Source organism: Branchiostoma floridae, chromosome 12, assembly GCF_000003815.2.
Source record: "Branchiostoma floridae strain S238N-H82 chromosome 12, Bfl_VNyyK, whole genome shotgun sequence".
Lineage (NCBI taxonomy): Eukaryota > Metazoa > Chordata > Leptocardii > Amphioxiformes > Branchiostomatidae > Branchiostoma > Branchiostoma floridae.
In genome coordinates this window covers 18,991,806-19,005,613 of record NC_049990.1, presented here as the reverse complement: position 1 = coordinate 19,005,613, position 13,808 = coordinate 18,991,806, and the positions used below count along the sequence as shown (strand labels likewise).

Genomic DNA, 13,808 nt, shown 5'->3' with positions numbered 1-13,808 from the left:
ATGCAAGGGAATCAGGACCAACTCTTGTATTTCATGTTTTGTATGATAACGCTGTGGATTCCATCTCAGCATTCAGATAGGCTATTATTTTGATACATGTTAAAAATTCCATGTAAAATGGCGTTTATTAATTTCTTCAAATTTGTTTTACAATTAACAGGGTTATAATTTATGCAAAAGTATGACAGGCAGCACACAAAAAAGTGTCAAAAAAGAAACTTTTGACAGTTATGAAATGTAGCAGAGCTACAACTGTGAGAGATGAGAATTGAGATATGTCGTGTTATATAAAATCATCAAAATATCTTTACAATATGAACCAAAGAACCAATAAAGGGATTGTCACTGTACTATACTCTTTTGACTATTCTTTTTTTAATTCTTCTATGCTAAATATCTCCTCCACCTCCTCAGATTTAGGGTTTATAAACAAACAGAGTGCATTATCATAATGATTGTATTGTCTCTGTTGCAATCAGAATAAAAACCACTACCGGTATGTTCCCAACCATGAACTAAAATACAGAAAGCAAAATGTTTGACTGAATGTAACGTTATCTGTCGGAGCTTAGAGTTGAGCACTTCTAAAGCAAGTACCATTATTCTACGAAATTCTGTTCCCAGACCAGTAGGCACATGTTCAGGATAAATTCTAAGTGAGGTAAGACCCAAAAATGTCAAAATGGCCTACTTCTTAATACATATTGTACTTTTAGGCCTACTACTAGATGCATCCAATGATTCGATGAGAAAAAAAAAACGTACTTAGGGTATGCTTACCAACTATAGACTATGACACCAGGCTATAAGTGAATGATACACACAGTGAAAACAAAAGACACTCATCCATTAAAGCCCACATTATTTAATGAACACAGAGATCATAAAGAGTGGTGCCAACTATATTAGACATACTGTGCAAATGTGAGATTTTATGCAGAAAAGACCACATTTAACACCACTACATGTATACATTTAGGGATTTTGACATCTATACTTGATCTCTGTAAGTGGAAGCATATTAATCGATGCAAAAATGAATTGATAATTATCACTACTTAGTCCTGTAGAGTACATGTTACTCCTGGCAGTTGGTAACAATAACACTCCAACAATCTTCATAACGAATTCTCCTTCATAATTGTCCAATCACTACAAATTTAGTGTAATTTATGTATACACCAAAATCATCTACTGATTAATGATCATATCAAAGTATACATATAGATAAGCACTGCATTTAAGTATGCAACAATGGCTTAACACACTTAAGAGTAACAGCAGTGTGCAAGCAAGTCTACATACAGAATGTCTTAGATGGTAGCTACAAAACATTTTAACACACATACAAAATGTACTGTGTACATCAGATCTAAAAAAAATTCATCAGTTTTTGTTGCGACCGAAAATTCAAATAAAAAATAAGACAAACTAAAAATGAGACAAACTAACTAAAAATGAAACAAATTATCAAGAAGTCTAATACATTTTGGTACTAGATCCATATAGATCTTAGTACATGATCTGGCGTTTTGCACTGTTTCCCTATTGTCATACACCAATGGAAACAGATTGCAAAACACTCAACAGTGGACTGAGATACACATGTACATGTACATGTACATGTACTGTAGAATTAGAAAATGTGCCAAGAGCTAAATGTCTTAGTGAATGCTAACTAATGTCACCAGAAAAGGTATACAAAGCCTGCAAAAATAGAGCAATTTTCTTTTTTTTTTTAAATATTATCTAAATTCTTTGCCAAAAAGACAATCTTTCATGCAACCCTTGGAATGTCTAGATTTCCACCATGACAGCAACAGTATTAAGCCTGTTCCTTTCATTTATCATACTCATATTTTCATACGGGAACACCACACAGCAATGTACTTACTCTATCAAAATATAGTTACATGCACATGCATTATCATTTCCGCTGCATTAAGTCTTAAAGTTCCATCAATGAACTAAAAGTCAGACTGAGTGTTTTTACAGAGGAGAGACTTTTGCAACATTTTTCTGCATCACACCAGTTTGGGTCATGTAGCCAAATCAATTTTCTAAAAGGAATTTAAACAAATATTAAGTTAAATTTTGCAGGCATTCATGATTGAGGTCTTTTTGATAAAACAATCATTTCTCTCCATAAATGAAGAAAAAAATGTCAAAGCAACACACATTTTTACATACACATTTTCACATACACAACTCCATTCCATTTCTGCTTTCATAGACATCTTTGGAATCACAAACAAATATAGCTTTGGTTTAAGCGGCAGAAGTGAAAGACTGCAAGGTTTTCTGAGCACTATTGTCCAATTATAGAATACATTGTAGTTGAAAGTCATATTGCTTATATTAAGACTGGTTATCTTTTGGGGCTTGCATAATCAAGTAGAGATCAGTGATTTCATTTTATCTTGCCAAATTCTTCGAAGCTGGGGGAAGAATTTTTGCAACAAGTGCACAACCACATGTTTTACAGGTGTGACAGATTTTAAAAACATGACAAAAGTGGCAAAATATGCCAACATGTACAACTAACAACAACAAAATTTTAAAAGATAAAAGATGAAAATGTCAATAATGCTTGACATACCAGCTAGTAATAATACACAAGACTAGGCTAAATACAATCTACCGGTAGGCAGCAAGAAAAAGAACACAATCTTAGATAACAGTGTACGGCTAAAAGGTAAAATCTGCATTTTTTCCAGTATAGAAAAACACACACTGTATAACAAGTCTTAGAAAGTAGCTTTAAACTACATTTTGTGAGTGGTCCAGGTTAATAGTTAAAAGGTGGATGTATTCTATCTCACTACATCATTTCAGTATGCTAGCAATTAGCTACTTCTAGACAGGGTATCTAGATTGCGGTGAGATCATCATGACTGGTGACGGAGACACTGATGCTCCCATGCACATCCCCTCCCCCATCCTTGTCCTGCAGTTGCACCACGTGCTGCTTGGTGGAGTTGTTGACCTCACACATCATGGTCGCTTCACCCAGCAGGTCATCCCTGATCAGGTCCTTCTTCCAAATCTGGTACAAAAGCAAAAAGTCATTTAGGAACTAAGTATATATCAACGTTCATTGATTTCAAAGGTAAAAACGTAATGATACTACTTTTAAATGACAAGAAACTTACAATGGATGTCTCAGATATTTCTGCTGTTTAAAGAAACCAAGCACTTGTTGGATGAAGACACAATATACATGTTATGTACATTTGTATCTCCATGGATAGACACAATGTAGAATACACTAACAAGCAGTTACTCAAGCAACTGGATACGATTTTGGAAACGGTCAGATCCGGTGTCTTTAATCAGTGACACTGATGAAATCTTGTTGGAGAGAGTATTTATATATAATAATGGTTTATTCAAAAGTCAGACGTCACAGTTGCCACCTTGCAGCCAACGGCTGAATTGCGTGGTAAACTTCACAAGATAAAAATGTCAAGAGCTCTAGATACACTGACTAATATCCTAGCTGTGAATAACCGAATGAAGTTCATCTTTTTTACTGAAGTGGGTGAAATTTCGGCCGTCTTAACTAATTAGCTAATTTCCGTTGGAGAGGGGTCTGGAAAAAGCCCTGTGGTCAGTAATTGAAACATCAATCTTAAGTTTGTGGTGAAGCAGTCACTGTGAAAACCATCAACAATTAAAACCACTGCAAAAATCTCCAGATTTCCAGTACCTGGATCTTGATGGGGTTTCTGGGGTCCTTACGGTAGAAGATAGCTTCTTCATCATACTCAGGGCTGCTGCTGTCCTCAATTACCCTTGTCTTTGCTGACTTGCTGCCTGACTTGATGACTGCATATGTGTCTGTTAGTGAACGGAACAAAAACTCTCAGTTCCAAGCATGAACATTATGGTTGCATTAATGTACTAACACTAAGTAACAGGTAAACATTTATACATACAAAATGTAGATACACATGTATGACAGGAAGTCATATCTACGCTGACTCTCATATTGTAGATTGATGATTCTACATTGTAGTCTGTAATTCAGTGACAGAAGGACTGCACATTGGCAAGTTGATTATCCTAAAATGTATCTCCGAGACTGAACAAGAGATGCTTAGAAGGTATCAAATTTCTACCAGTCATCATTTAAGGATTTGTTTAAACTCAGAAGTGAGGTAAACTGACCCGTTTTCTTGAGGGAAAAAGTTCCTTTAACAGAGAGAGAGAGAAAGAAAGAGAAAGAAAGAGAGAGGGGAACACAAACACACACACAGACAGAAAGACAGTGAAATTGACTAAAATTTCATTCATACTCAGAAATTGTTTCAGAAAGTATCACATTTGAAATTAGTAAAAACCATATTATACAAACACTCATTTTAACAATTTTCACTTGGAGACAAGAAGAAGATAAACCTAATATTCAAAAGTAGTTTTAGAACCCAAGTTTTAGATCTAGCATTTACAACTTCAACATCTTATACAAGTCATCTCAATGTCACCATGACTTTTGTATCTATTGCCTGCACTTAACGTTAGTTCACCTTTATCCGTTGGGTAACCTATATCTGTTGTGTTGCTAAACAGGGTATCCAGGGACATTCAGTCGATGGACGGTAGTTTCAAATTGTACTATAATTTTAAAAATGTAACAGTTTGAAACTATCATCTGTAGACTTAATTTCCCTAAATACATTGTTCTTAACAAGAACGGATAAAGGTTACCCAACGGATAAAGGTGAACTAGCATTACATTTTGTAGCCCAACAGGGCACAAATGTACAGTTAAGGCTATCAACGTTATACATGTTATCATTGTGAAGTGAATAATGAGAGAAGCTTGCTGACCCTGTTTCTTAGAGAGCCCTGTAGCTGAGTGGAGATGGACACTTGTCACAGCCTGCGGGTATCCCAGGATTCCTGAGAAACAGGAGGCAGTGGGCTGGTCCTTATGCAACTCCCTACGGAGAAAAAATCATCAACTTAGCTGTACATGAATGTGTCCTAGAATATAACAGGCAATATTTTCTGTTGACCACGACAAACAAGGGTAAACCGCATGGCAGAAAGAGACAGAAATGTATGCTGATTTTTCTCAAGTGCAAGGCCAAACGGACCAATTATGGGACCTGCACTAAGTTTATCACTAACTGTAACAGCAACTCTTCTCCCTAAGTCAGAAACATCAAGCTTTAGTAAGCTTCACTAACTGACTCAATAGGCAAAGTAGAAGTTATGAAGACTGCTCAGGAATCCCCAACCACATTCAAACCAGAATGCTTTTGATCCACCGGGAAGGACCCCTACCCTTTTTCATGTTTTGAGGTGTGTCTCTTCGCAACTATGGGACCTCCATTTAACATCCTATCTGAGAAACGTCCCTAACTTAAGGCATGTTAACAGTTGTTATTTATACTCACTGTCTGTATATTTTACATGACAGTGTAATGCAACTAAGTTTGTCCTTTTATATAATATATCTATATATCCAGATTTCAACAGGACTGGTACAAGACAAGTACATTTGTATATGTACAATGTACATAACAAGCAGGGCCTGGTCTGGCAAAGTTCATCTTTGATCATGTCTGCAGTACAAATGACAATCAGTAGGGAGCATGACAGCACCACAACGGTTACTGTACTCACTTGCAGTTGTTGTCAGTGTCAGTGAAGATCCTCAGCATCATGTCTCCCTCCTCGTTCTTGTCGAACGTTGTGGGGATGACGACGTAGCGCCCGCGGCGCAGCTCCGTACGGACAAAGTTACTGCGGGTGTTGATGTAGATGGAGTCAGCCACCTTTTCCTTCATGGTGTGGAGACGATACTTCCTGTTCAACTCAACCTATGGAAAAAAAAGTTCCATTAGAAGAAGATATGTGTACGTGTACTTAGCTGCAGTTATCATGATTTACAGGTGGCTTGACTAAATGCTAGTTTATCTTTATACATGGGGTAACCTATATCTGTAACGTTTCAAGCTGCAATTCTTTGATATTGCAATTTGGAAACACTGTTTGTCAATTTTATATCCCTATACAAGTTTTAAAAACAACAAAATCCAATAAAGGTCATCTCACAGATAAAGGTGAACACTTAGCATTGCATGTCAGAATTCTACTGTATGATTGAGAAAGATATTATTACTATTATGATTTATCATTGATATCATGACTTAGAACTGCTCTTACCATTAATATTGAGCACTTGTGTCAGCCAGAGTTTTGGTCAAAAAAGTGTTTCATTAAAGTGTTTCATCTGAATCAATTCCCTGAAATGTTTACCTTTTTTTAAGTTAGTTCAATTTAATTTGTTTTTACCAAATATGCCAGTAGTACTAGTTCCCAGAGTACAAGAAGTGCCATCTTACATAATTGCTTATTTAAGTTATTACACATTATAAACATATAACCTATAATATGAGCAAGTTGCAAACATTGCCTACCCTGTAGACAGCGAAGCCCATGGTCAGGTTCCCCTGTTTCCCTCCCGTTTCCTTACGAGTCTGCCGTGTGTCCGGCTGAGACAGGGAGATCAGTACTGTGTCCTCATCCTTGTCAACATCAAACAGAACCTGTGGGAGGGGGGCACACACACACATCAGAAATCAAAACTCAACCTGCAGCCATTATGGGACACAAGATAGTGATTTGATTTTGGAAACAAAAACAATTACCATTACCATTACCGTCTAATTGGAGATCGAAATAAACAAACAAACAAACCGAAGATGTTGAACTGGTAAATTTGCTTCAGAATCTACTGTACATGTGCACATCACGGATTCTCTTTTACTGGTGGCAGAAGAACTACAGACAAAAAGTCTAAATTTCTAAAAGACTGTGTCTGTTTCCTTTAATTATATGTGACATACAATTTCTATGTCTTTTATGTCCCCAACATCATTTCAACATTTTGATAGGTGTTATTAACCAGTTGAACTAAAACTACATTCTTCGTGTACAACACAACATTGATTAATTACAGAAAAATCATAAATCTGTGTGAAGTCATGCACTGTGAAGCTGTGAAATTTTTTTTTACATGTGGTGGAAAAGATTGGCTGTACTTCTTTGTGATAACAATTCATTTTGAGAAACATTTTGTGTTTTTCCAAAAACTTGTCAGTTTCTTTCAGGTGTCTTACTCTTAGGCAATGGAATTGGTCAATATGCACCTCTGTTGTCTTCTGAATCAACCAAGAGGACACTTTGCAATAGTAGGAGAAGGTATGACACATCACAAATAACACAACAATCTACTTTAACATACATGTAAATGTGTACATAAACCAACATAACGACCATTCTACACTAACACTGTGCACCTAAATCTACAACATAACCCAGCACAATCCACCGTGTTGCTCACCCAACATGTGACTTCATCTTGGTCTCCAACTTTCTTACTAAAAATAAAGACTTTTATCACATTACATCCTGATATTTGTGCAGCTTGAGATATAAACAATTATGATTATTAAAGCAATGTTTGCAGCAAAATTGTGCAAAAGCCCCCAATGTTTGACCGAAAACCCTACAATAAGCCATGCATGCCACCCCACATCCACAATTTGTTATTGTTTGCTAGTTTAAAACCTTCTTGGTCTTCTGGGTGCTCTTTTTCGGCACAACGTCGAACGTAAACTAGAAAGACAGAGACTTTACAAGTCAGTATAAACACAGACAGAACAGACATGGAGGGAAAATGTACATGTAGGTTAAAACTGCACCTGGAAAATATGAGGGTATTGTTAGACAGAAAAACAGTTGAACACAGACATGGATACAGTTAACATTAAGTTTAACAACACTGGACATTTTGTAGTAAGACAGTTTTACGGTCCATAATGAAATGACACAGAAATGAAAGATCATTCTACATTAATCTAAACTAATCTTGAACAATGCAATTTATATATTGCTATAGCAAATTTTGAGATACCTGGATGTCCAGGTGCTAGAACCCTAACTAATTGCTACTTTCTGATGTTTTGTTCTTGTTGCCTACTGTGCTTTTCTACATGTCATGTTCTTTTTTAAATTGGCAACTGGCAAATTCGCAACAAAAATGAGATCTTTGAAGTTTCTACATTTTCCTACATTGTTCCTAATCCTAAAGCAAAGAAAATGGGGTAGAGCGAGTTAAATCATTCTTTCAGAAAAGAGAGAAAGTTCAATTCACAGATTCACGTAATACAAGAAACTGATCGTAAAAGTGATGATGTGATTTCTACAACACCGTTGCATCAAACATAATGTTGGATAAACTTTTAATTTCCGAAAATAGTTTCATCAGGTTGGTAGAATATAATATTAGGATGAAGGAGAATTCTTCTTACACAACCAGAAGTTGTCTGAGAGACATTGAAACGTAAGCAATGTAAGTACCTACTGGTTGTGTAAGAAGAATTCTCCTTCATCCAATCTTTTAATTTGTTTCCTTTCTATAAGGTTCAAAACCAATCCCATTATCCAAACCCAGATTGTAGTTCCAGTGAAGGTAAAAAAATTTTCACCAGACCTGTGGGTTCTGTAGATAGGTGTCCCTGTTGTTCATACAGCCGCCGGCGCGGTTATGGGTGGGGTCTCCGGGCGCGCTCCGCCAGCGTGAGAACACGCGGGACTCCACCCAGGTCTTGTGGATGCTGAGGAGGGATGTGTTGATCAGGCGACAGATTCCCGCGTCCGTGAAATGGGTGATCCAGTCGTCAAAACACATCCTGTGAAATAGAGCACAAACCACTGGACTTTAATGTGGGTGTCTGTGTGGCGCAACGGTTAGAGCGTTGGAGTCAGAATCAGAAGGTCCTGAGTTCTAAACTTGCCATGCCCCTGCCCCCATGACGGTGGAGTGACGCCCACCGAGCCTCACGGCTAATCTGTCTAAAGGTGCCAAAAAACACCTACGGATTTGGTGTTGCCAGTGTGTCAACATCTGCACACTTGTCACTGAGACCCCTGAATTTTTTATTTTTTTTTGTTTACTGTGTCTTCTCAGAACCAAACTTTCACGGTCTGAAAATACTTAACTTCTTCTCGCAACTGAATATTCACGGTGGCAGCTGGTGCACGTAAAAAAAGTCAGAGATTTATTTGTTGTCAGTAATGATACGTCACGTTACAGTCGTCACCGTGAAAACCATAAACATAAAAGTACACTGAAAAAAATCAGGTATTACAGTACATTGAAACCCTTTGTATTTCCTTTGAACCCTTAATTTTTGCTGACACTGGCCATCAAAGCTCAACAACATACAGAGCTCTGTGTTCTGGCTTTTGTAAAGATACGAGATCTTAAAGAATGTTAGCCAAGAATAAGAGAGTAGACACTGACCAGAACTCGCCATCATCCTCTTTGACCAGCCCAAGCTTCTCCTTCTCAGAACTGCTGACTTGCTGCCACTCAGGAGAACTGTGGAGACAAACACATCAAGTTACATTATGGCCATGACCATAGCATGTCCAGAACACAACACATGAAAACCAGAAGTTCCACATAACACGCCAGTAGGTGCCTAGTATAATCCAAGCATTTTGACTAATCTTATAAAAATATAAAGACCTACAATGTACCCACATAAAACAAGTACCAAAGCAATCCATCCAAGCCTTCTCTAGACATCTCTGTGACAAACAAACAAATAACTGAGTCTACAATACCCCCATTCACAGACGTTATTACGTACTCCTTCACTCTTTTACCAGCAACATTCTAACATAGAACATATCTAGCATACATTGTACAAATAATTGTACCATAAAATCTGCCTTTGTCATTCTGACCTTTAGCTGGCATACAAACAACATGTGAACTCTGTCCTGGGACCTTTGACCTTTGACCCTACTCACTCATCACTCCATGGCCCTCTCCACTCCTTCTGCCCCCAGGGGTTCCTCATCCTGATCATGTAGATCTTCTCCTGGTTACCCAGGATGCCGCTCAGCATGCCCGACTCCCCGACCTTGACTTTCTTGACAGCTGTGACGCTGTAGGCATGACCTTTGACCAGGCCCGACTCTGTACTTGCCTCCATCTCATCTCTAGAGGTCACCTAGAGGACAAAATTTGTCAAAAATTTACTCTTTGTTTAGAAATGCATTGAAGACAGTGAGATATTCCAAGGCTCATTATAGCAACGCTTGAGTTTTCTCTTTGATATACATGTACTCAGTATAGAAACGTAAAATACTATGCAGTATATTGCACTATAGAATTTTAAGAATCAAATCATTATACAAGGTTGTTTCCAGCTTCAAACTTCCATATGTTCTACTCATCATTTGGGAGCCCATGCTGTTTTGTTCTCAAATCTCTCATTCCAATTCCAATTCATTTTCAGCACTTTCGTGTCATGAAATGCAGCTTTTTATCATGGAGTGAAATGTTTGCCTGTCCCAACAAGCAAATTTCTGTCCCAGGGCAAAGGGATGGGTCATGGAGACAGCTCTCCATTATAAAGAAGTGGGAAGATTTTTCACATAATGAAATGTCATGTTCCTGTGTTGATGTACATGTAGCAACCTACAGGTGTACAGTCAACCAAGAGGTCCGGACAAAAATGGTCCTTTCAGACAGGTGGCCGCCTTGAAGAGGATCGTTTCACAACATAACACCATTTAGCAGAATTGAAAGGGTTTAAACTAAAAAAAAAAGAACCTACCCTGATACTGCAGGTGAGAAGCGATCCTCTCTCTGCGGCCTTGTGCATGACCTTGAAGAGTTTCTCCTTCTTCTCCTCATCCTCCCGGTACCCCCCCTTGTCGAGAGCGATGGGCTCGGCCACCCCCCCTGTGAAATCCACCAGGGCGTCCAGTGTGTTTCCACCCTGTAGGGCTTCATAACAACCTGCAAGCCTGGTGGATAATAGATGTGGGTTGTTTAAAGTCAATTTAGTGTAAAACCTAGTACATAGACTTGCATTTCTGACTATTTAGTGTTCCCAGTAAAATCTCTCTGTTTTGCATAACAGTACAAAACTGTTTTTTCAGACCTGAAAAATTTGATGGACCAGGTATTGGACCTATTAAAAAGTAAACAGATTAATATATGATCAGGAATTCACATGTTTTGGGGCTTACCTGTCGAAAAAAAATAACAATAGCGAAGCATAGTAGATCTTATATTCATTTCTACAAAGTTCAACAGTCAATCATACAGAGGCAGTTAGTCTTGCAGGATTTTAGAACGTCAGTGGGAGTCAAATAGTCCACAAAACATACTTCTTTGTAGAGAAATGGACCATTGTTTTGAGTATCGCCAATTTACATGTTTTCTCTTACTGAATCAGGTTCAGGTTCAGGTCCGGACCTAGACCTGATTCTCTGGACCTGAACCGGACCTAGACCTAAATTTTCTGTACTGGCACCCACCCCTAACAGTTACTGTAACTGTAAAATAGTAGACACAAAACACAAAGTCAAATACTTACTTGGCATAAGCCTTCTCCAGCAGTGAGCTCCACAGCTCGTTCTGGTCCTTGGACCTGTTGTAGACCAGCTGACCATTGATGGTGGGCAGGAGGTCATCCACCACGACCTCCGTCCAGGTGCCAAAGCGCCAGAAACGGAAGCGGAAGATGCCCTGGTAGTTCTCGGGGTGCTCAGTGTCCCACTCTTGCTCCTTGTAGTCTGGGATGACCTGAAATATTGGCAGCAGTCCATCATTTATGGTCACATGATGTCAAATCAATCACTACTGAGTGCTCACTTGGTCTAACATTAACTCTCATAATTCCACCAAGTGAAAAAAACATTGTTTTGAACATGTAAATATCTGAAGTGTATATACCCCAGGATTACGGATGCTGTAATAATTCTTTTATAATATCATCTGTACATCTCTTTATAATATCACTTTAATTACAATGTATTTTTGTCATGTGGTGGTATTATGACATTCGGTGGAATTATGAGAGTTGATGTTACTGTCCTCCAACTTGTGAACACACAGAAATATATTTAGTAGTTATTCCACATGAATTGTACCTTGTATAAGTTCAATTCAAATTTCGATTCAAATTAATCCTTATCACTTTTTTATTAGAATTCAGACACCACAGTTGGTACAATGTCATGTATGTATCAATGTTTTACAAGATTGTCCTTTTGTCCTGTAGTCACATGACATTTGTTATCCAATGACTGACCTCCTTCCATAGATCCTTCTCCAGAGTGAGGCTGGCCACGGCAGCCACAAACCAGCAATTTCCCAGCTGCCCCTGGTTCAGGTCGTTTGAGGACACGCCTTCAACAAACAGGCGGGGGTTGTCGCACAGCTCCTGTAAAATTTATGTTAACAATTACGCTACTGCATATTAGTACAGTACCTTAAAAATGCTTGCAGTTATATGTAGATTTAATGTAGACAATACAAAGTTTAGGTGTATTGTGAGATGTCATGTAACTTATAGCTGCTGTCTGCTAAGCTGGTATGCAGCAATACATACAATAAACATTAGACATCAAAAGTCAGTAGACATGAATATACAATTCGGTAACAATTATACACAGAATTGATTACATGTATATTAAAATGACTGTAGTATGAACATGAACCTGAGTACCATCCTACATAATAATTGCTTGCTCAATACTTTTGCTGGCTAACACACCCACAAGATGTGGACCAAGAGCAGGGGACGTCGATATACATGTACATGTATGCTTGTGCATACAAAATTGTTCTTTTTCTGACATGCTAAATTCTATGCTGCCTTGTAGCCAATACAAATTAGATTTAAAAAGGTTAGCTTTAATACCCATCAAGTCGTACTAGTAGTTGTTGCTGCATTGTATGACTACTTTTGGTTTATACATTTGCTGACAGTCATGACTGATTTTGTTGCAGGCACATTTCTACATTAGGAAATACTATTTCAGGTCTGACTAAACAAAATGCAGTCATAGCAATCATCCCCTACTTTGATGTGGCAGTAATAAGACCCCAGTGTTGCCTCTGTGCACATTAACAATGATCTACGAGTCTGGCAGGACTTGGTAATGAAATTGTCTCCAGGATAGAAGCCAGACTGAATTCAAGTGGGGCTGGGGTGTTCAGACGAGTTCCGAATAATTCAATCAAAATCCTATCTGGAAAAATCTTAGAAAGCTATCTCAGAAAAAGAATGTAATAAAAAGAACCAGCCATATATTGCTTGCAAGATTTTGAACCATCATATGTGTAACAAATAAGAAAAATTGTTTAAAAATTAAACAATTTGCCCAATTGAAATGATAACTGCTTTTGATCTGCAGGATTTTCTAAGCCTATATTATGACAAAGACTTCCCCCACACTAATTTTAGCAAATCTTGTTAATCCTTATGATATGAACAGGGAGACATGCACAAATATCTGAAGGCATTGGCTGTTATCAAGTCCACCTTGGAAAACTCTCCCAAATGCCTGTAAAAGTTTAGAGCACACTTCCCCAATCTGTTGATGCGTTACCAGGTCTACATTGTAACTCCTTCAATTCAAATGAGCAATCATGTACCAGCTGGGCATACTAATTTTCCTGACACTGCACTATCATCAATATCATTCTGTCAACATTAGTTGAAGTGTAACGTGCACATATATCAATGCATTGGCTTTTATGAAGTACACATTGGAAAACTCTCCCAAATGCCTGTAAAAGTTAGGCACTCTTAACCGATCTGTTAATGCTTGGTCCACATTGTACCTACTTCAATTCAAATGAGCAAGGAGGTTGAAAAGGGAACTTCCTTGAAGTGAGCAAACATATATACCAGCTGGGTATACTAATTTTCCTGACACTATTATCAATATCATTCTGTCTACATCAGTTGAAGTGTGTC

General features: G+C 38.0%; 1 protein-coding gene across 4 annotated transcripts in view; it reads right to left on the bottom strand.

The window, feature by feature from the left end:
- Positions 1–1,906: 1,906 nt before the first annotated feature.
- LOC118427442 (calpain-5-like) overlaps positions 1,907–13,808 on the bottom strand; it is a 19,621-nt gene continuing 7,719 nt past the window's right edge. For 2 of the 4 annotated variants that reach the window (XM_035837246.1, XM_035837243.1), the window contains exons 4-16: positions 12,135–12,266; positions 11,418–11,626; positions 10,650–10,842; positions 9,838–10,040; positions 9,323–9,400; positions 8,510–8,708; positions 7,585–7,632; positions 6,432–6,560; positions 5,635–5,831; positions 4,834–4,946; positions 4,171–4,194; positions 3,710–3,840; positions 1,907–3,046 (exon numbers count right to left, since the gene is read on the bottom strand). In XM_035837246.1, the coding sequence (XP_035693139.1) occupies positions 2,870–3,046; positions 3,710–3,840; positions 4,171–4,194; positions 4,834–4,946; positions 5,635–5,831; positions 6,432–6,560; positions 7,585–7,632; positions 8,510–8,708; positions 9,323–9,400; positions 9,838–10,040; positions 10,650–10,842; positions 11,418–11,626; positions 12,135–12,266 (1,833 nt within the window). In that variant the 3' untranslated portion in view covers positions 1,907–2,869. The remainder of the gene's footprint in view (positions 3,047–3,709; positions 3,841–4,170; positions 4,195–4,833; positions 4,947–5,634; positions 5,832–6,431; positions 6,561–7,584; positions 7,633–8,509; positions 8,709–9,322; positions 9,401–9,837; positions 10,041–10,649; positions 10,843–11,417; positions 11,627–12,134; positions 12,267–13,808) is intronic. The other 2 variants (XM_035837244.1, XM_035837245.1) reach the window with 2 other exon arrangements.